A 23,889-nucleotide genomic window follows, 5' to 3' on the forward strand; every position below is an offset into this window, starting at 1 on the left:
TTCAAAGGCTACACATGTAAGTGATACGTCAAATAAAAGGTATTTACAATACCGATCGACAAAAAAAAGTTTATGGAAATCGGATGATCGACTCGTTAGTTAGACCGCTTGGTGTGAACTAGATACAGGGCGGCAAGCCGTTTTTGCTTGTAGGTTGGCCAAATTTGAACGGATTTAGATGGATTTTGCTTTATTAGATAGTTATTGACCGTACCAATCAGGGAAAGTTCATGGAATTCGGTTTACCGGAGCGTGAGCTAGGTCTCTTGGAGTGAGCTTATATGTGGCTACTCGGCCGTACAGTGAACGTGGTGTTTTTTGTTAATATATCGAGTAAACTTTGACCGAATTTCATGATTTTTTTTTGTTTGAAAGGTATTATCGAATGTAAAGCAGCCGTACTACTTTCTACCTCCTAACAAAATGGCCGTCGGCCGCCATTTTGGATTTTTGTAAAAACAATAGAAATCGGTGAAAATGATACTTACAAAGCTACTGATCAGTGGGAAGTGATTGGTTATGTGTGTGGGGTGTTTCAAGCATCCCAAATATGGATATCTATTTATAAATATATACAGCTATATTGAGCTATATAACGGTGTAGATAGTTCTTTTGAGCTATATACTAGCATATTTATTCGTAAATTGTTTATTTATGGGTAAATATAGGTTAATATAAATTGTTGCAAAATTTTTTAAGTTTGGGTTACAGTTGAAAGGAACGTCGTACGGGGCTTCGTAATTGCGCTATGCGCAATTTTTAAGACGTGCACATTTCATAAGAATTTTAGGTTAGTAGGTTTAGGGTAAGAGTAGGGCGACCGACGAACTAGGGTCGCGTACGCAATAGATGTACGGGTTCGTACGGGGCTCAGTCGCAGCGAACGCTCCGACTGTTCTGACGCGACGGCTCGTTTACATATGTGCTTAGTAAGGTAATTCCTAGAAGCAAAAAAAGAAAGAATTCCTCTCATTGTGTGGACGTGGCAGTTTTAAAATAAAAAATTAAATTTTATTTTTATAATTTTTTTTGTTTTTGTTAAAATTATTTCTTTTTAAAACTTAAACTCTTTTATTTTCCAATGTGTAAGTGGCCGTTTTTTTAAGCAAACCATACGGTTGTTATATAAAATAGCATTGAGTGCGAGACGTTGTTGTCGATATAGACGATACAAATTCCTTTGCAAGGGATTTAACTTAGATCTTTCTGTATATAGAGTCATACTGAGCCATATACGACTATATTGAACAATATTAAGAATATTCTGCTATAAAGTCCTAACTTAGCGTTATGTTTCGCCAAATCCTGATTGGATTGATCCAAGCTGCACAGCTGTTTATACGGTCTTTTGGTGAGTACACTTCGTGCGGGACTTTCAACATTTCTTTAAGCAATTTTAACGGGACGTATATTATTTTATTTTTAACCAAAAATAGAAGGGATACATAGAAAATAGCTCGTTTGAATCGTTTTTCAATTCTATGAAATAGCTAACTTTTACTTTTTCGGTTAGTTTCCCATTTTTGGAGTGAACACGTGAAAAGTGATTGCATGTCAAAGGGTAGTTATAAAAGTTTTTTTGTGATAGCTCGAGATAGATATGTTTCTGAAAGTTGAAATTTTGTGGGAATATAGGTCTTTGACCTTTATAAAAAGTGTAATCATCGGTAAGGGCCGTCACCCTTAGAGGTGAAACACAAACACTAACTTCATTCATTCGGCACCAAAAATAGTATCCACACTCGATCCACACTCAATTTTGTTTTTGTCTTTTCACTTATTTCAGCTTGAGTTGATGTCGACGAAACATTGTCTTCAGTGTTTGAGCTTGATGAACTTGTATTTGTATTCGGGCTCAGCCAACGAAGAAGGAGATGAACTGCTATTAAAAAAACTGAAAGGTGCCGGCAAAGCACCTAGCAAGGTAATAGAAAAGAATAAAGTAGTACTTTAATCAAAGTATGCGAATATTTCCATACCTTCTTTTCTTAACGTCACTGCAAAATTACCATTAAGGCTGCTAATGGTATTATTGGTATAAAAAAATACTAATCTATTTGACGTGTAAAAACCTATATTACCCTGCTAGGTGCTTTGGTGCCGGCGATTGTGATTTGGGGAAAGTGGTCTGAATCAGATCCCAAACGTTTGTTATTTCGGGCGATGCAGTGCTGTTTTAATAATTGAGTAAGTAAGGAAGAAAATTTTGTGAGGAAATTAGTTTCTTTTACATGTGTTGCTTAAAAAGAAAATATCCAAAATGATAAATAATATTTTATTTGACGCTGCATCTGCGCTTAAACTATACACTCCGTTGCTCCTGAACTCACCAGTTACTAGCCGTTCTAACTTAGTACGCAACTCAAAGACGTTTCTGGAATGATTTACTTGTTATTTACATATCTGTTGTGGGCGGTTTATTTTAGGCAATTTCGCGAGTTGTAGCGCGAGCAGAAGCGACATCAAGCATCTAGTGGTTGAACAAGAGTGGCCAATAAAAAAGAAACCTACGAGCGATGTAGTAATTCATTTTAATATCATAAGGCCAGATTTCTAAACTAAAACAACACTTTCAACGGAAACACTATCTAATCAAAATAGTGAATATGGATTCAACAAAGTGAACTAACAGCAAAAAATATTTCTGTTGCCGCTCATTTTCAAATAAGTTTTTGGTGGGTTTTTTTTATGGACGATCGATATACAGCCGCTGTCACATACTTACCAGACTGTGATGCTACATTTCTCAATTAAAATAAAAGTGTACACACAGCATTGCTCTACATCTGGCAAAAAGATATATCATAATAAACAACTTTAAAATTCGAAAAAAAATAATAAATCAAATTACAAATAACTGATAAATAAACCAAGAAACGTGTACAAAAACGTAAGTGACTTGGAAAGCTGTAAAATTATCGAACGAGAGACGAAAAAAAAAACAATTTCAATTCACCATCTTGTGTGGTGAGTTTTAATTCCGATTGATTTTTTCATCATCAGATTTTCATCACACCGTCTGGGAAGGAATAACAAATAAATCAAGAAACGAATAACAACTTGTGCATTTCCAACGAAACAGAACAATTACATCGGAACAAAAATGACGTGGGAACCGCAACACGAAGGACTGCAACAGATCATCACGATTCTGAGGGAGTCGCAGTCACCAGACACTCAAACTCAAAGGGCCGTACAAATGGTAAGAGCGTTTTTGTATCCATTTTTTTTAGTTCGCTGATGTTCGGTAAATCTCTCTGATAGTCCGGAATAGAGTCCTGATAGCCATTAAGTTCTGCAGCGTTTAACGAAAATAATTTTTCAATTGTCATGTTCGCATACACGAAACCTTAACCTTATTTTGCGTGGAATCGAAGCATTTCGTTCGCAGTATAGAAATTTTTTGTTTTCATATGGATAAACGTCATAACATGGTGTTCGCGTGAAATGCGTTTTTCCACTAACATTCGGTTGTTGGTTTTTGTTTGCATTCCGAGTTATGAGTGGAATATTTTACTTGTAAAATTTTAAACGAAACAATTGCAACTCGCGGCAGTGGTAAACAATTCGCCACTTGAACCGAATTTGACATCTACGACATTGATGCGTTTTATCAGAAAAATGACTCATTCAAATAAATAAAGGTTCATAGTGTTGATCAGAAACCTTTTATCCTCATTTCTTAATTAAAATACTGCAAACTACGCATTGCTAGAATATGAAATTTCATTTAGGTAAATTTAGGATCCGATTCGACTGGGACAGTTAACATTGAAAACACTTCAGTGTCTCAACTTCCGTATTAATGTTGTTTTGTACATTTCTGCTCGGTGTTAAAGTTTCAATTTGTTCATTAATTTCAGAAACTAGAGGAACTGAACCAATACCCCGATTTTAACAACTACCTCATATATGTGCTAACGAAATTGAAATCAGAAGACGAACCAACAAGATCTCTCAGCGGCCTAATCCTCAAAAACAACATTCGAACTCATGGAAACACTTTGCAATCGGAAATCGTTGAATACATCAAGAACGAATGTCTGCGTGCCGTTGGCGATCCATCACCACTGATTCGGGCAACTGTTGGTATTTTGATTACAACAATAGCGAGCAAAGGGGGTCTAACAAATTGGCAGCAACTATTACCATCGCTGTGCGAAATGTTAGATTCACAGGATTACAACATATGTGAAGGTGCGTTCGGGGCACTGCAGAAAATCTGCGAAGATTCAACTGATGCTTTGGATAGTGCTGCCTTGAACAGGCCATTGAACGTTATGATTCCGAAATTTTTGCAATTCTTCACGCACACCAGCCCAAAGATTCGGTCACATGCTATAGCTTGCATAAATCAGTTTATTGTGAATCGAACTCAGGCACTGATGTTACACATTGACACATTCATTGAAAATTTGTTTCACTTGTCTACCGATGAAGATCATGAAGTGCGGAAAAATGTGTGCAGGGGCTTGGTGATGTTGTTAGAGGTTCGCATGGATCGTCTCATTCCACACATGAATCAAATTATCGAAGTACGTTAGCAAACGATAAAATAATGTTTTCCCTCGAATTTTGACTAATTGATCTTTGATTTCAGTATATGTTGCTCAGAACACAGGATCAGGATGAGAGCGTAGCGCTTGAAGCCTCTGAATTTTGGTTGACATTGGCTGAGCAAACAATCTGCAAGGAAGTTCTCACGCCGCATTTACCTCGCTTAGCCCCAGTGCTGGTGCGTGGTATGCGATACTCTGAAATCGATATCATTTTGCTGAAGGTGTGTGTCATCAGAATGAGTGTATGCAGTCTGAAGAAGCTTGAAAACAAAAAATTCGTTTCCATTTAGGGTGACGTTGAAGAAGACGAAATGGTGCCCGATCGTGAGGAGGACATTCGCCCCAGATTTCATAAATCGCGCACGCACACGGTAAAATCAGGTGAGGAAAATGGTGGCGATCCCGATGATGATGACGATGACGACTGTGGTTTGGACGACGATAACTCATTATCGGAATGGAACCTACGAAAATGCAGTGCTGCCGCCCTGGATGTGTTGGCCAACGTGTTTAGAGACGAATGTTTGCCGATTGTTTTACCAATTTTAAAGGAAACTCTTTCCCATCCGGAGTGGGAGATAAAGGAAAGTGGCATTTTAGCATTAGGAGCAATAGCCGAGGGATGTATGTCGGGAATGATAACCCACTTGCCGGACTTGATTCCGTATTTGATCACTAGTTTATCTGATAAGAAAGCACTGGTTCGCTCAATTACATGTTGGACTTTGTCAAGATATGCTCACTGGGTGGTCAATCAACCACATGAACGTTATTTGAAACAATTGATGGAAGAATTACTGAAACGTATCCTAGATAGTAACAAGCGAGTTCAAGAAGCTGCATGCTCTGCATTCGCAACCCTCGAGGAGGAAGCTTGCACTGAGTTAGTTCCGTATTTGAGTTTCATCCTTGAAACGCTGGTGTTCGCCTTCTCGAAATATCAACACAAGAATCTACTCATTCTATACGATGCCGTTGGCACGTTGGCAGATTCAGTTGGTCATCACCTGAACAAACCGGAATACATAGACATATTGATGCCCCCATTGATTCAAAAATGGAATATGCTCAAAGACGATGACAAAGATTTGTTTCCACTACTGGAATGCTTGTCAAGCATTGCAACCGCACTTCAATCTGGCTTTCTACCATACTGCGAACCAGTCTACAATCGATGCATATCGTTAATTCAACAAACGATCAACCAGGACATGGTGAACAATTTGAATTCGGGACAATATGAACAACCGGACAAGGAACGAATGATCGTCGCACTTGATTTACTCTCTGGTTTGGCTGAAGGTCTCGATGGACACATTGAATTGCTGGTGGCGAATAGCAACATCATGACGCTGCTGTTTCAATGTATGCAAGATGTTATGCCGGAGGTGCGGCAATCGTCCTTTGCACTGTTGGGCGATCTGACAAAGGCGTGCTTCCAACATGTAGCGCCGTGTATGCAAGACTTCTTTCCGATTCTCGGTCAAAATTTGAATCCGGACTTTATTTCGGTGTGTAACAATGCAACTTGGGCCATTGGCGAGATATGTATGAAATTGGGTAAATTTGGTGATGCAAAATGCTAGTCGATCGATAGTTTGACCAATTTTTATTCTGTTAAAGGTGAAAATACTCGGTCATTCATACCACTCGTTTTGAGCAAATTAATCATCATCATCAATCGTCCGAATACGCCGAAAACGCTGCTCGAGAACACAGGTAATACAAACGATTTTTTTCTGTTTTGCTGCTAATTGTAGTCAGTTACAGTGTTTTAGTCTCTGGTAGAAGGAAACGGAAGTTCGTTTAAATACATTTTACTAACACCAACAAGGCAGTCAATGTTTTACTGTGCAAAGACAGATTCGGTCCTTTATCTCAAATTTATAAAATATGAGAGCGATGTCGTCATGATCAGATGATCCTAAGATAATCACAGCCAAGATGCACTCTGACTTTGGTCGAAATTTTTTGATACTGTTGTTCACCCACGGACAGTTTAATAAATGTAAAATTTTACAAACGGCGAGCGTATCGCCATGTAACGTTTAAATCTCCTACTTTTTCTGTTAAACGTTAGACTAATATTTGACGAAAAAACTATTACTTCTTCCGTTTGAATATACATTTCATTATACGATCACATTAACCAGAAGCCAACGCTCATTTTTGTCATTGTTGTTGATGACAGATGATCAGTCGTTTCTAAAAGGTTAGAGACTACATCTTTCAATGTGAATGATTCCTAGGTAATTTTTCTCTCTCTCTCTCTCTCTCTCTCTATCTTTCTTATGTGCCATTAACAAATTACCTACGACGACTGAAGAATAATCCCAAGCACTTGAAAAGACTTAAATTTGTACTTTTTCAACATGTATCGCTTAAGAAGTACCATTGTCTCACTGGGAATCTTTTTGTGGAACTTGTGAACTATTTTTTGTGCATTTTTTATGCATTCCTCCCTCTATGATTTTCAGTATAGCACCATTACATGTCTTATCTCAAAATCTCCAGCCTCAATGCACCTTCATTTTCGGACCGATGCATTCTTTACAAAATCTCTAAATCTGTTTACAAAGTATCTCATTTAAAAGTCGAATCAATGCTTTTAGTGACCCATATTAGTGTTGAATAATTTCAGTAATTTGGAAACGTGATATGTCGCCATATGTGTGTATATGATTTTAAGTCCTCGGTTCGTTTATGTAAAAACAGAAAATATTTTTTATTACCTAATTTCAGCTCATAAACCATTAAAAAATGCTAATTTTTATGATTATTTATAGTTATATATTTCTTTCTTTTTCTTGTTTGTTCATTTTTAGCAATAACAATCGGTCGACTAGGTTATGTGTGTCCTGTTGAAGTGGCGCCCTATTTACAAGAATTTGTACGACAGTGGTGTGTAACAATTTATGTTTATTTTATTATCTCACATAATTTTTTGATTATGAAAACGTTTAGTTTTTACCAAAAAAAAATTCCTTATTTTTGTACCGAAAAAACATTTTTTTTTTATAATTGTCCACAATTTGAGATTTAAATATAGTTGGTGGTGAATGGTGGGTCATTGAGTTCGCCGTAAGAACAATTTCATTCAACTTGACGGTTTAGCGATCGGGTGGGGATGTTCAACAAGAACGAAACAACTATATTTAAATCGAATTTTTCTTTTAAAAATATATTTTGCCATAAAATTGTATATTTCATACAACACAATTAAGTTTAAAAAAATTCTCATCAAAAACTTGCTTTTACTAGTTTCGTAATACAGTTAGGTATTTTCGCTACTTTATTTTTAGTGTCGACTATAATTTTATTAACATTTTTATAGATTCAAAGTGTTTAAAAATATGCCACTGACGTATTTCTTATGAAAAAAGAAATTGGAAATCAAAATCGGTCTAACTCTGTCGCTATATAATGAATAATTCGATCAATGAAGTGTTATTCACATATCGTTTTTTCTATAATCAAAATGTTTATAATTTATTGTGTTGTATTTTGTATGATTAAATGGCCAACTAAAAATACAAATGACCGTCAAAATGGACTGTTGCATTTGATACGATTTTTTGATGCGATTTTCTATGTTTAGGTGCACATCACTTCGTCACATACGAGACAATGACGAAAAGGATTCAGCTTTCCGAGGAATGTGTCACATGATAACCGTAAATCCAGTCGGAGTTGTTCCGGACTTTATATTTTTCTGTGATGCCATTGCTTCATGGGCAAATCCACCTACTGACTTACATCAGATGATTCAAAAGGTAATTGGTTTCGTTAGTTCATTCTAGTGTTGTCTTCAACATTCAAGGAATAATTGTACATCGGAAATCTATCTCATGAATAAAGTGCGCAGCATTTACAACACAATGAAATTTCAATGTGTTTTTATCGGATGCGCTTGTTTGTCATGATATCGATGATAGAAAATAACAAATGGAAAAGGACATCTCCAAATATTGATCAAACATCATCGTTTTTCGAGCTGAGAGCTTTATCAAAATTATTTTACATTTCCTACTCACTTCCGTTTCAGATATTGCTCGGTTTCAAAACCCAGGTGGGTGTAGAAAATTGGCGAAGCTTTGTTGACCAATTTCCAGCAAATTTATCAGAACGATTGGTTACCATGTATGAAATCTAATAAATTTGACAGGTAAATGTGAAACATTCCATTGGATTTTGTTCATAGCTTTCAGACATGACAGCCTAGTTACTTTGTCTTTAAATCGGCTGTGGTCTTAGTTTTAAGTATAGATGACGTTGTAGAGCAAAACGTTTTGTTTAGCAAACAGGTTGATAATAAATTCGAAGAATAAATTTGTGAAGTTCGTGACAAGAATTGCCATTCTCGTACGATTTTTCAGTAAAACAAAAAATGGTACTTCGAAAGTTTTCAGGCAAGGTTTACTTATTATCTACTGATTCATTGACCGTGATTGCATAATTTAAAACATTTTTCATTTAGTCCCTCCATATCAGTGGTCAAATCGCACGTTAGTGTTTTCTGTTCTATCTTAACTACTCGAAGTATAATACAACGAATTGTAATCAATCAGATGGTATAGTGATAACAAGTCCGTTCCGAAAAATATGAGCTACCCTCGCCACGGAATTTTTATTATAATTTCCTGGATTCAACAAAAGATGGTAATGGAGTAAATGCGCCATTTTTGTTTTCATTGACACGCTTGTCTCCACACTTCGTTTGTTAAATTGATTTATTTAAAATGTATGACTTATAGTACAAGGTCTACCTCTACCTACAAAACAAAACATATTACATATGCCTCAGTTGGTAGTGAATCGTCATCACACTTAAAGCCGAGGCTTAAGCCAATCTGATCTCAAGATATGGGGCTGTCTGTGTCGCTTGATATAAGTACTGACTTAATTTTAAAATATTTTTTTTTCCTAGGATTAAGACAACAAAATGAAATTTAAAGCATCATCTTTATTTGCAAGTCATTGGTAATGTTTTAACAACTTTTATTACATCCTCACATTGATTAACCAACTCAATGCCAAAATATGTTTTTTTTTCAACTAACTTCACGATTTAGATCAAATTATTTATTTAAGTAAATTTTTTTTTGCAGTCTTAATGTAAATACCTATCTATCTATAACCAAATTTCGTATATTTTTTTTATAATCAAATGAAAGTAGAACGCAGGATAAAAATATTAGTATCAGAGCCGTATAATTGTAAATTTTTTTGTTTTTCTTAATTGGTTCCCTCGGTTAAAACAATTTGACATTTTGAATGGTTTGGGTACAGTTTAGATAAGTTTCCTTATAGATGCCCACTACCCACATCAACACAGATTTATTTCGAAAAATTTCTTTACGAAGTTTAACAATCGAAAGAGAAAATGTGTCCATCATCATTGTCATAGGGTTTATCACTTTTGTCTTTATGACATCTTGTAGTCTTTAAATTTTCTAAATATTTGCTAAATATTTACTGCATTGTCAGTAATTAATGGATAGAAGGAATAAGAAAGAAATAACTACATTAGAGCACTGCGCCGGAGCCCTTTCATAAATTTAAATTTGAATATAAAATTTACAATGAAAAATGTTGATCGTGGGGTGAGGGTGCGGATAAAAAAGTAATTTTTTCCAATGTTGTCTTTATGAAACACAGCTGGCTAGCTGCCAACATGATCATACCAGCTGACAGTCGAAAACTGTTGGCTAAGTTTCAACAACCAACTGTCTAACAGCCGGCCGACAAAGTTCTCTAATCGATGTCTTGGTCCTTAATTAATTGAGAATGAATTTTATTGAAGCCAAGCTCATTGCTTTAAAGTCTTACTTTATGGATGTTCTGGACCTAATATAACTAAAATTAAAATTCATAAGCGGTTGTAAAATTTTAATCACTTAAATTTCCAATCCTAAATCATTACTATTGACCTTGAACTGTTTATTCTATTTTTAAAGAGTAACCATTTTTATCATCTTCAAAAATAAGTCGATGTATTTTGAAATTCTAAGAAATTCTTTCTGATTCTCTCCTCCCAATGGCTGGACGCAACATTTCGCTTAAATGGGTTGATTCTTTTAAAATCCATTTATAATTTTTCTATTCGGGTTTTGAGGTTATTTTATTGGAGATACATTGGTAAACAATGAATTTATAGGTATTAAGCAACGTAATGAATATGGAAAAAGCAAATTTAATGTAAAGAAACGCTTTTTGTGGTCTTAGTTTATCCAATAGCTTTGTTTTGTTTCAAGAAAAACATATTTTCCTGTGAGACCAGATTATATAAAATATTCAACAAAACAAAAAATCTAAAAAAAATCTACCGTTGTGTGAATGAATAGAATGTCTGAAATTAACTTAAATAATATAGTAGCTATTACTTAATGTTTTCAATCAAATTTATAGTGAAAAGTGTAGATACCAGTGTTCTATGAATAACATTATCGTAATCTACGCACTATCCAACCAATTTTATCGACATTCGGGAAACAGTTTCAAAATTAAGCTTCGAATGCTTATTACGTACAATTCAACTTTAGATTTTGATAATTTTGGATCGCCCTTTGAGGTGATATTTTCCTAAATTACGAATTCAAGTGTTTTTTCTTCCTACAGATAGAATTATAGGAGTGTAGTATCCTGCCTGCCTTATTGTTAACTATTGTTAACTTAGTGTTTGGATTTCTTTTCTTTTATCAAAACTCATAGGCATCCATCCACTTTTGATATGAGGCCATCGCACGTCATATCCGCCCATCTTCGAAACTATTTTCGATTTCATGGACAATGCAATTTTTGCTTTGTTGACATAAAATCATAAAAAAGACACTTAGACCAGTACTTAAAGTGTATCTACACTTTTCACTATATCACAATATCAAACAATAAAAACAAAACATTCTTCGCTGTTGTTGTTGTGATAGAGATATAATAAAAAAAAGTAAAAAAAAAAAGAGTTTTGTGCATGTGCTCCTTCAGATATATTAGCAATGAATCATGACTCAATATTGGGACTTAAAGAGAAGAGAAATATTTGATTTTGATCTGCGGTAATTCTTTTCAGACGAGAATGTAAACGTATCAGATAAAAAAGGTTTCAACCCATTTTAAATAAATTGTTTTTGCATCGGTTCAACTCGTTCCATTCTACTCCTTTCAATTTCATTTTATCGTTTAAGATCTAAACCCCCCATCCATTTGATTTTTAATTTTTTTAATTAAATTTCCGATCCAAGTTTTAGTTGTTAATCGTTACAGTTTAACAGTTCGTTTTTTGTTCTCACCCTTCCTTCTAACGAGAATAATATTTTCGCACCTTTCGGATAGATCACCAATATTGTCATGATTCATTGCATTTATTTAGTTATTCAAAACGATGAAGAAAAGGAACAAATATTGTGTTAAATTTGATGAAAAATAAATCGTTGTTAAGCAAACTAACTAAAAATGAAACATAAAATCGGGTCGCGTCGCGTTTTTGCTATTACTTAAAGAAAAATTAAAAAAATATTTTTTTTTTGTTAAACTGAGCATTTAATATTTAAATAATTAAACAAAAAAAGAAAAAAGTGAAAAAATTATAAATCAATTTTAAAGTCGGAGCATTTTAATTTGATCTATTCTACTTATTTAATTCATTTTTAAATAATTGTAGTTTTTGAAAAAACCATTTCGAAAACATTACAATATAAAAGCTTAGACACGTGCATTTGAACGGATTACCCGCAGGTATGCCGCGAGGAAACAGCTCTAATGCGCATGTGTAAGCTTTTATACTGTAATGTTTTCGAAATGATTTCTTGAAAAACTACAATTATTTAAAAATGAATTGAATCGATCAAATTATAATGTCTCGACTTTATTAACAAAATTTATTGAATTCATTTTTTCTATTAATTAATTTTGTTATTTTTTGAATACTGTCAAAGTGTATGTGCCATTAGATTAGTAAAGGAAAAAAAAACAAAAACAAAATGAAACAACAGAAATTAATAAGACTGAGTTGTTTGCTAAAATATTTAATGAAGAAAGTAAATGTAAAATTATTGATTATGAAATAGATGAAACAAAAGATTTAATTTTTTTTAAAGTAATGAAAAGTTAAAAAGATCAATGAAAATGTGTAAATCAGCTGTGTTAAAGAACATTTTTATTAGAAAGTTAAACAAAAAAAAAATGGTTGTAAGTCGTGTTAAAGAAATAAATGTAATCCAATCAAATTATTTAAATATTATGTGCTCAAATTTTCTTTTAATTTTTAATTTTTTTTTCATTTTTGATAATTCTTTTTCCTATTATTATATAGATATAATTAAAAAAAATAATAAATCGTCGTCGATATAAAACAATTTAAAAAAAATTCCGCCGCGTGGTTATAATAATAAATAAATTTAAAAGAAAATTATGTCAGAAAATCGTCGCGTTAACGTTGTAATTAAAGTGCTTTATATTTCGTTTAAGAAATCTTAATACAGAAGAAAAAGAAAAGTGAAAAAATCGTAGAAAAATATTAGTTACTATCTAAAAAAAAAAACAAATTATGCTGTAAAAATTAAATTAAAGAAAATCTTAAAGTTAAAAGCAATGGGGAATTCGTGTGATCGTCGGTATAAAAAAAAATTCGTCGCGTTTTCATTTTACAAAGAAATCAATTTAATATCATTTCGAACGTGTGAGGACTGCGCCCCCAGATCCTTCGGTTTGTCGCGTCGCGTTCGTTTTACCGACCTCTTTAACACCATAACCATCAAAATGTCAGTAAAAGGACTGAGTTTGATAATTTAAAAAAGAAATAAAGATGCCTCATTTTGTTAATTTTGTTTTTTATTTGTTCTCTAGAAAGAAAAAGTGTAAATTAAATATTTTTTTTTTTAACTTTAATGATCTGCAAATATTTATTTTTTTCCCATTAATTTATTTATAATTAAGAATTTGAAAGCCAAAAATTTGTTTTAGCATTTTGCAATGAGAGTAATTTATGATTTTCATTTCTCGTATAATAACTAAGTAGTTAGTGTCTAAATAAAACTTATAATCGAACTGAGATGTCGTTCTGATTATCATTTTGATCTAAGTAAAAATCAATTCAATTCGGTTCAAATCAAATTAATATTCAATCGGACATCTCTTGTTTAGTAAATGAGAACATTTTGAAATTATGGTGTTATTAGGTTTAAATAACTGAAAATGTAGTCGTTTAAGCTGAATATTCTTTTTTTTCTAATTTGATGATAACCATTAACAGTATGCAGATGTGGTGCACCTTAAATCCCATATTTAATCTGCACCATTTCGATATGTTTTTGGATTTTTTTTAGAATTTAATTAAAAATCAAACACTAAGTAAATCGTACGTACCTTATCAACCAAGTCCACCGTGGACTTGGTCCGCGCCGCGTTTCGTCGCGTTTTTCGGGTGATCGTCTTTGACATTAAATTTAGGATTTATACAATTTTAGTAATTAGGAAAGAAAGAGCAAGAGAAATAAATTAAATAAATGTAACCCAACTCTAATGAATGAATCACAACAATAGAATTAATAAAAAGAAAAACATAGAAATTAACTAAAACCAAAATTATAGTGGTGTGAATGTGGTTAATTAAAGAGTTTTTGAATCATTCAATATTCATCTTTAGGAATGCATGTCGAATCCAAAAATTAAGCAAATGGTGCAAACAAAATCAAAGTGAAGTAAAAAACTATGTAAATGAAAATAGATAAAAAATTTATTTTTTCAAAAAGTAAAATTTTTCTTAATTTTTATAAATGTGTAAACTACAAAATTCCTAACAAAAACAGAAGAAAAATAAAAAAACAGAAATACAATAAAAAAATAGAAAATTTGAAAACGAAAATGAATTTATAAATTTAAGTCATAAATCATAAAAACCATTTGTAAAAAAAATTGGAGAGTATGTGTCAGCGCGTTAAATTAACTAAACAAGAAGAAAAAATAATTAGCAAAAATTGTAGATTGCAGAAGTATAAAGTCTTCATTTCCGATTTTAAGAATAAACAAACTCAAGAATGTAAATGTGCTGTTTTACTTAAAGGTATATGAGTACTGTGGGTTCGATAAAGCAGTATCTCTCCCGATGATCTGCCTTGCTGCCAAAGAGGGAGAACATTTCATAGCAGTCGTAACGATTTTAAAATAGTTGGAAATCACGAAAATAAAATACTTGTAACAACACTGCTCAGAAAAGAAATCGCTTACACTACTAGAAAGCCGTATGAGCCTGCAGGAAACTTTACTTTGACCTTCATTATAGCTTGATGAAGAGTTCTCCTGTTCTCACATTTTACATTTCATAGAGGAGAACGATTCACTTTGACCGGTGATGTCAAATTTCGAGTTATCGCTACAAACCCAGGAAAACCCAAAGATAGTCAGTAAATCAAGTAAATATATTTTAATAACACTGTATCTCATTTCTAAGAATCTTGTCCGAGACACATAAAATAAAGTTCATGTACTAATAAAAAATGCCTACGTAAACTGACACTAGTTGATGCATATTTCATTGAACTACATTTTAGGCTTTGTTGATTTACTAAAAACTTACTAGAGTGAGTCCTCTCTCCCACCTAACATTGCAATGGTAAGTGGAATGCGTGACTTCCCTTGATCGCTTGGTTGACAAGGTTGTGAAGTTCACTCTTGTGGTGTCATAAGTCTTGAGCTACGAAAGTAGTGTATCCATGAAGGTGTATGCCAGTTAACGGATGTTACTTCTAATGATGTAAACATTTTTAACAGATTGCAATAATAGATATTTAATTTATGCTAATATGAATACCATTTTGCTGTTCGTGCAGTATAAATAGCGTCTGGAAGTTCGCTTTGCTGTACCATAAAGTGCACTTTACACTGTAAAGTTTACAGTGGAGTGATATATAACAGTAGATTATGCACCTCTGTCCCAGATGTTTATTTTGACCATTTGGAAGTTATGTACCAAGCCGAAGGTGTGCGGGGTCGAGAACAGATATAAACAAATTTACCGTTGAGAGATAAGTACGAGATTATCGTTCTAGGCAGATAATAGTACATTTCGTACCTAGGAAGTGATAATAAAAACTATGTTAAGAGGGCAGACTAGGTGTGAAGTAGGCTATATATTGAAAAATTGGTTTTAAAATTAATGTAGACCATTTAATGAAAATCTGTTCCAGCAATTAGATGAGCAATATGTTTATCTATCTCTAAAAAATGAAAAACGATTTACAATAAGCAGCAGTTGGAAGAAAACCGATTTCCAAAATATGAACGTCGCTTAAAGTTAGGCTATGCAATATTTTTTTGGAAATCGGTTTTCTTCCAACTGTTGCTTATTGTAAATCGTTTTTCATTTTTTAGAGATAGATAAACATATTGCTCATCTAATTGCTGGAACAGATTTTCATTAAATGGTCTACATTAATTTTAAAACCAATTTTTCAATATATAGCCTACTTCACACCTAGTCTGCCCTCTTAAAAAAAAGGACTAAAAGTCTTTTCTAGCGTGTGAGAGGTCTGGAATCGAATACGTTAAAAAATACTTTTAGTCCGTGATACGAATAGTATTTTTCATACCTTATACCCGAAAAGTGCGACTTCGTCCAATATGAAAAATACTATTCGTACCACGGACTAAAAGTCTTTTTTAGCGTATTCGATTCCAGACCTCGCCTACGGCTCTGTCTGGAAACTTCTCACACGCTAAAAAAGACTTTTAGTCTTAGGTACGAAATGTGTTATTTTATATTGGACAAAGAAAAAGAGCGACGAAGACGTACTTTTCGGGTCCTAGGTATGAAAAATCTTTTTCATACCTAGGACCAAAACAGCGTGACTTCGTCGCCCTTTTTCTCCGTCCAAACAGACTAAAAGTTTTTTTAGCGTGTTCTATTCCAGAGTCGCCCTTTAGTCCTAGGTACGGAATGTACTATTACTTAATTTGTTTGAACATTTATTTCGCAGTAATAAAACGACGTTATTTAGCTCCCATAATTCATTAGAAAAAATCTAGATCCCATTATACTTTTTTGTCGTCGATGTCAATGCAGGTGATCGAGTACGTAAAAAGTTAATGATTTTATTATCACAGGATGATGATGATATATAAAACTTTCTTTTAAAAATTATGGAGGGAGAATATGTATACTGTAGTTATCGTACGACATAAATAAACTTAAGTTTGAAATGAAAAAGTTGTTATTGTCCAACAGCAATGTAAATCTATACGTTATAGCCTGTTGACGATGTTTCTAGTTATTTCTAACGGCAGGTGATCTAAATATAGTTTTTTTCAAACGATTTTTTCTGAATTTTTTAGTAAAGGTGTGGAATTATAGAAATATTTATTTGTGGCATTTGGGTTACGGTACAATACAGCAAAAGTAGCAGTTCAATTTGGTTTTATTTCGTAAATCGAAAATGAAATTTGAATATCCTTTCAACTTTTTAATCTTCATTTTTACGCAGATGACAAGTAAATTTCACCCATATAATTATCCAGTCTTTTAATTAGGAGTTTTTTTTCTACAACGGAACGGATTGAACAAAAAAAAAACTTCGTCGCACTTTTTCTCTGTCGGATATGAAAAATATTATTCGTACCACGGACCTCGCCTTCGGCTCTATCTGGAAACCTCTCACACGCTAAAAAATACTTTTAGTCCTAGGTACAAAATGTACTCTTATGTCGTTACCTGTAACACATTTTTATATAAGCTACATTATCCAGAGCACATAATTTTTACGTTGTCAATAATAACAAATGACATACTGACAAAACCATCAAGATAATTCGCATATGTATTCAATCTACAAATAAATCACGCAATTTGTTTTCTTTTTTCACTCACGGTAGGAACCGATCCAAGAATAAGATTGAAGAGATGAGGGAACTCTACTTTTAACATTTTATAGTATATTTTACACAATTAGTGAACATGATATGAGATATGAACGACAATTTGCTAAACATAACTGAAAACCGAAATATACACAAAAACGATCATCTTGAGTTTTTTGACTATATATCTCTGTGTACTTAAATTAGACAATAACGTTCAAATTCTCCGAAGTTAGATAATTGCAGCAGGAAGTTTGGTCATACCTAATATTGTAAGTAAATTCAAACATAAAGCAACTGTAAATTTCAGATTTTAGAGAATGTCAACAATATCGAATCATTCCTGCAACTCTACATATTTTCTTTCCGCAAACACGTTAAATAAAACAACAATTTTTCACTGAGTAGTACCAATATTTCGCCGACATTCATATCGTACATATCGCGTTGAGTGAAGTGTCTGTTCATTTAACTGTAAACAGTGTAAAGTGTGTCCTCCAATTAAACATTCAGTTTTTCTTTTATTATTTGTTATGTAAGAATATCCATTGAACGTTATTATTTTTGTGATGAAGAATTAGATATTAAAAATTACCAAAAAGCTAACGCAGCTACAAATTACGATTTCTAATTAAAAATTAGTTACGAAGAGCAAACAACCGAATTATGATTTCTAATTAATAATTTCATATTCCACTTTTATATTTATAAATGTGAAAATTTTTGGCTACCTTTTCAATTATAGACTATAACTACGGTTCAGGGCCTATTTCTGTGAAAATTCTTATCAAAATAATGGAAATATTATTGAAAATCGCTTTTCAAATTTGTGAAAATGAACTCGAAATTCAAGATCATCTAGAAGGAATTTTGCAAAATGAAATTGCTAAAATGAAAATCTTCTCTCAGAAAAATAGGCTCTGCACCGTTTAATGAAAAGTCTTGAAAGTGTTCAAATTTACTACACATTTAACAAAATCATAAAATGACTCAATCATCTGTTGTGAAGACTGTGGGTGGCGTAACGACCAAAATAACCACAATGACAAGAACATCTTATAGTCAACAACAAATATTGCAGCAGCAGCAACAACAACAACTGCAAACAAATCAAAAAGTAATTACTAAACCACCGTATACTCAAAAGGAGAAGCACACATCCGTAAGGAATAATAGGCTGAAGATTATTTCTATTTATTAATATATTTTGTACTATTTCGGTAGACATCTAATTTTCAGAAAAACGAACGTTACAATGAACCGACTTCAATAATGAAACCCCAGGTGCGATTATCTCTGATAATTTATGCGCGTTTGTGATCTAACAATTGAGCTAATCATCTTTTATTTACAATTACGAAAACATTAAGCTTAAAGCTCTGGCTAACTAATCGTAACTACTTCTATCTGGTATGAAAACTGTTAAAGTAAAAATATTTCTTTTAAACTGAAGGAAAATAACAATTAGAAATAATAATAATGATCGTTTTATAACACCACACTATTTGTATATATAGAGATGGTTAGTCTAACGGTCTAACAATAACCTAATAATAGAAGGTGAAGCTTTATCAAGTTTTTCAACTTTGATTCTTGAATCTGTTACTCCTTCTTCCTTCACCTTGTATAGACTTTAACATGTTTTACTCTGACGAGAGACCAAAATATTTGTTTTTGCTGCTTGGCTTTCAAATTATGAGTATTTATACTAAAGATGAGTGAGCACTGAGCATACCAAATTTTTGTGCACAGCCCAGTTCCCAAGTCTTTTACAAACATCGCTGGTTTTAATGGTTAAAGCGAGGGTTAAACTTTTATTTTGTAATACAATTGTAGACACCATTAAAAGAACTTACTTTACACTCATTTCATTAAGCTGCTACAGACGGCAAGAATATGACCAGTATTATTGTCGGATCTGTTACTTCCATCGATCGAAGTATTTTTAATTGGCTGATTTCAAATCTTGTATTTCCTTTTTTTAACATGCATTTTACTATTTAAAGAGCATATGGTACATACCCAGAGCATGTCATTACGTTTTATGAAAATGCCCATCACCTATCCATGGTTTGAAAATATGAAGCCCATGATTTCCATAAACTCATTGAAATTAGCAGTCCACTCATATTTGCTTTATATTTCCTTTAGTTGTTTCACCAGCTGGTTCACTCAAACACTTTCCTTGTAAGTCTTTATACGGGTTTCACAATAAACCACATAAGCAATCATAAACTGAGTGATTGTGTAGACCTGCTAGTAAAACAGTTGAAACAGACACAAATTCGGTTGACATTAACTGCATTAGGAACAATTGAGATATTCGTATAATAATCAGAAATAATTGAATATTCCTTTGGTCTAGCGAACGGATCCTCCGGAGGATATTTGCGTACGTTGTAACAAAACCGTTTATAAAATGGTAGCGGTTATCGCAGAACATCAAGTCTGGCATAGAAGCTGTTTTAGATGCAGCAAATGCGATAAACAATTAAAGTAAATTTACACATAATTAGTGGCTGTGCCTGAATCACGTAACGTTCTAATGGGATAGAAGTTCTTCTATGAAAATATTGACCTTAAATGTTATACTTCATTATTTTAATTTTTGCTTTATAAGATCACATTAGTCAGAGTTTTTTGTTCATTCCTGAAGTGGTTATTGATTACACATAGTAGAATGATTTCTGACTAGGTCTGTTCATTTCACAGGAAGAGTCCAAAATTTATTTAGAATGAAGTTTATTTGGAAGGCGGAAGGCTAAAATATTGGACCCGTATTTTAAGAATTTAAAAAAAATAGTTTTTTGTCAACTTGGTATGGCCAATGTACTTAAGTTATTTTCGCGAGTTGTACGAAAATAGCTTAAAACATCGTCCAAACCAGGTACTAAAAAAAAAATTCATGCAAGGGAAAAAATTCCATTCCAGATGAATTTTGGACTCTTCCTGTAAAATGAACAGTCCTATTTCTGACCCGAACATACATACTTCTCAGTCAAGAAATCATAACATTTTACATTTTTGTCTCAGCAAACAACGTTACGTAATTAAGGTACTACTCTTCTATAGCTACCGAACGAATAAAATTATTTCTTTTGTAGCCGACACAGCAAAGTTGATAATTTTCAGATTCATGAAGGTGTACTCTACTGCCAATATCACTTTAAACAACGTTTCGGACAGACAAACGGTAATATTTAAGGGATACATTTTGACCATTTATAATATTTTTACGACTTATGTATTAGACGGTGCAGTTCATGTTTCGGAACAATATCAACTTATACGTCAAGACATTCAAAGCAATGCAGTTAAAACGAGTTTAAATAAAAATGCCACAACTACGAAAACGACTGAAGAGTTGCAACACAACGTTAACACCAAACGAGGTGCAACAGTCCTTTCGAAAATGGAAAAGTACGTTTTTATTTCAATTCCATGTAATGACTCTTTCAGGCCAGATTTTGAATTTTACTCGGACAGTTGACACTTTTTTCGAGTAAAATTTTAAAATTTCATTGAGTAGAATTATCATAGTCTATCAGTATACGTACGATTCATCTAATTGTTCTACTCTCAGATTTCATACTAAGGGAATGGATGTTGGCGTTAGCGATTTAAAGGCGAACGAAAAGGAACGTAAGAACGACTTTGATGATGAATCGATTCATTCGGAAGATTACGGAGAGGATGCAGATGTTGATTTGATCAGAGCTAAACGGCTGCTAAGTAAACTTCCCATAAAAGTCGACGATATGAACGAAATAAAAGACAAATTCGAAGCTGGAATCGATGACGATCGCGAAGCAAGGCGTTTGGAACGTAAACAGGAAATACAGGATATTCGTTCCAGGGTTTATTTAGGAAAACAAGCTCGTACTAAGGAAAAATATGAGAATGCAGTTGCGAAACTAGAAATAATTCCGAAACTACGTAATAAAGGTTTGCTCATGGCATATGAACTAGGTAATGTAAAAGCTGCTGCGGAAAAGACGCGTAATGCTAAACAAAGATTTGAGACCGGTGACATTTATCGTCGCGAGCCAAGTTTTGATAGAGAACGTTCCGTAACGTCTCCATTTTGTAACAAAGTCTCTGAACGTATGCAAATGCTTGCAAAGCGACAGGTAAGTTTAGCTGCACATCCAGTAAGAGGTCGTTCATAATTGTCGTCATATATCCGGTCATTTTACACTTGTTCTGAACATACATTTACGCTCACTGATCGTGACCGACTTTTTCATAGTTTGTAGGACGTCATTTATGAATGAATACTTGTTTTTAATGAGCGTGAATGAATGTAAAAGTCACTGTGAATGATTGGATCTTATATTTAGGCGCAAGATGAAATTACTAAGAGCAAAGTCAAAGTCATGGAGAAGCCGGATATATCCAATCAATGCAAGTTCTTCGAAAATTGCAACCCCGAAAAGCAAAAGGGATATGCTATCAAAATCGATGGTATCAACATCGGTGCTTTGAAAATGGACGGTACGGTGGAAAAGGCACGAAATGCTTACATTGGCAGGATTAAGAAAAATAAAATTATTAAGCAACAGCAATGGAACGAATAAAATTGGTAATTTCAAGCTGCAATTTAATAAATTCTTCCGATTAACATTTCATCAGTTAGGTGTGATTGGTCTTGGCTTCGTAATCCGTAATTTTCTCGGTTGAGTGAAATGAAGAAGACGATTTTTTAAATGACGAACTTGGATAAATATCATCTTAGAAACAATATTTAAATTTAGTTTTACCGTATACGACATGTTCACTGTTGGAAGTGCCTGGGAAGACTGATAGTTACACTTACTTACTAAGAAGAAGAAAATAGCAAAAATTGTAGATTACAGAAATATTGACGAACTTCCTTCATTTCCTTCGAAAAACTAAATAAAGAAGCTTAAGAACGCAATGCGCTTTTCTTTTATCTAAAACTGTCTTCGACTTTTTCAAGACTATGTCTCTTTTAACTACAGACACAGAAGTTAAGAATATTACCACTATACAAAAGCGTTTTCGAAAGATCTCTTGACTCAGACAAAATTGTAAACTGTAGGAGGTCACCATCCAAGGTGCGGTCCCGGTAAGTTCTATTTATTTAGTAAAGTTTTACAAAAGCGCTCGGTACAGTTAGAATTTTTAGGAGCCGTTATGTGACATTGTACTTGAATGCGAAGTTGAAAATTTCAACTGTTGAAATGGTCCATCCACAATTCAAAAGACATTTCCGTGCACTATCAACGATTCCACAAATTTACTTCGAGTGTAAATTTGCTTAACCTGTTTCAGATGACGAGCACGACAGAGTAAAGATAACAGTAAAGTTTATTTTACTTTACTAGTGAGGTAATGTGGCCTTTCCCTCACTAGTGAAGACCCTTTCCCTCGCTCGTAAAGTAAAACGCCATACTTTACACGTGAAATAATTTGATATCGTATCACGATGAGTAAAAGTACCTCGGGCTGAAGCCCTCGGATACTTTTACTCATCTGGATACGAGATATCAAATTACTTCACTGGTATAGTAATGTACTATTACTCTGTCGTGCTACCAGACTACTACTTCCATCGATCAAGGTATTTTTAATCTGTTGATTTCAAATCTTGTACTTCAATTTTTTTAACATGCATTTTACTGTATAAAGGACCATATTACCCAGATTTTGTCATTATTATTGTCGTCCTTATCGATAACAGATGCATAGCCGTATGTGAGAGGTTGAGTGTTTCGATGACACACCCGCCCTGAACTAAGTTTTACCGAAAATGCACCCAAAAATTGATCGCTGTTTTGAATAGAGTGACCCTAGGGGAGTTCAAAACGATGGTCCGTTAAGCTGGACCAGATGCTTCCCCACATCCATACAACTAAGGAAAAAATTGTATGGGCTGGGGAAGCATCTGGTCCAGCTTAACGGACCATCGTTTTGAACTCCCCTAGGGTCCCTCTATTCAGAACAGGGATCAATTTTTGGGTGCATTTTCGGTAAAACTTTATTTTTGTTCAGGGCGGGTGTGATGATGACATTTCCCGGCGATGCGTATATGTAGAACTGTTATGCCTTTCACGTTAACTTCACTTGGATATTTTTGATGGATGTCAATCAAAAGTGTGGTTGAAGATATTTCGGAAATATGGAGGCATTCTGGCAGTCGTTTCAATGCTTTGAAAAACGGCGTCCAGAAATTTCATTCGCTGAAGAAGTTTCTGTCTCACCATTCACATAGTTTTGTTATCATTCTGTGGCAGTCTTTGAAAAAATGATGCAACGCGCTTTCAATAGACTGAATTGATGTTCGTTGAGTTTTGCGCACAGTTCTGCAGTACCTAAAATTCTGTTTGATGATCGAAAGGGATTGTGGACAACGCACCTCATTTACTTAATTTAATTTATTTTCATATAAGTAATCTTTAACAAATGATCTGCGTAGCTCCAGTAATACTGAAGTCCAGTATGTATACAATTCTAAGGAGC

General features: G+C 33.6%; 2 protein-coding genes across 5 annotated transcripts; both read left to right on the forward strand.

The window, feature by feature from the left end:
• Positions 1-2,695: 2,695 nt before the first annotated feature.
• Positions 2,696-9,988, forward strand: LOC119081275 (transportin-1-like). Its single transcript, XM_037190031.1, has 10 exons — positions 2,696-2,891; positions 3,005-3,203; positions 3,865-4,536; positions 4,602-4,781; positions 4,851-6,120; positions 6,184-6,279; positions 7,386-7,461; positions 8,159-8,333; positions 8,606-8,725; positions 9,488-9,988. Exons 2-9 carry the CDS (start codon positions 3,105-3,107, stop codon positions 8,711-8,713), a joined length of 2,676 nt encoding a protein of 891 aa, XP_037045926.1. The 5' UTR covers positions 2,696-2,891; positions 3,005-3,104; the 3' UTR covers positions 8,714-8,725; positions 9,488-9,988.
• A 7,809-nt stretch (positions 9,989-17,797) lies between these two features.
• Positions 17,798-22,324, forward strand: LOC119081278. Of its 4 annotated transcripts, none has more exons than XM_037190035.1 (9): positions 17,798-17,941; positions 18,316-18,568; positions 18,631-18,690; positions 19,772-19,902; positions 20,511-20,599; positions 20,658-20,826; positions 20,990-21,536; positions 21,747-21,988; positions 22,039-22,324. In XM_037190035.1, the coding sequence occupies exons 2-8, from the start codon at positions 18,392-18,394 to the stop codon at positions 21,981-21,983; spliced, it is 1,410 nt and encodes a 469-aa protein (XP_037045930.1). In that variant the 5' UTR covers positions 17,798-17,941; positions 18,316-18,391; the 3' UTR covers positions 21,984-21,988; positions 22,039-22,324. The 4 variants fall into 4 exon arrangements, with proteins under 4 accessions (XP_037045930.1, XP_037045931.1, XP_037045933.1 ...); XM_037190036.1 differs by having other exon boundaries at positions 17,799-17,941; positions 18,356-18,568; XM_037190038.1 differs by having other exon boundaries at positions 17,804-17,941; positions 18,416-18,568.
• The last annotated feature ends 1,565 nt before the right edge of the window (positions 22,325-23,889 follow it).

Source organism: Bradysia coprophila, unplaced genomic scaffold, assembly GCF_014529535.1.
Source record: "Bradysia coprophila strain Holo2 unplaced genomic scaffold, BU_Bcop_v1 contig_358, whole genome shotgun sequence".
NCBI classification, from domain to species: domain Eukaryota; kingdom Metazoa; phylum Arthropoda; class Insecta; order Diptera; family Sciaridae; genus Bradysia; species Bradysia coprophila.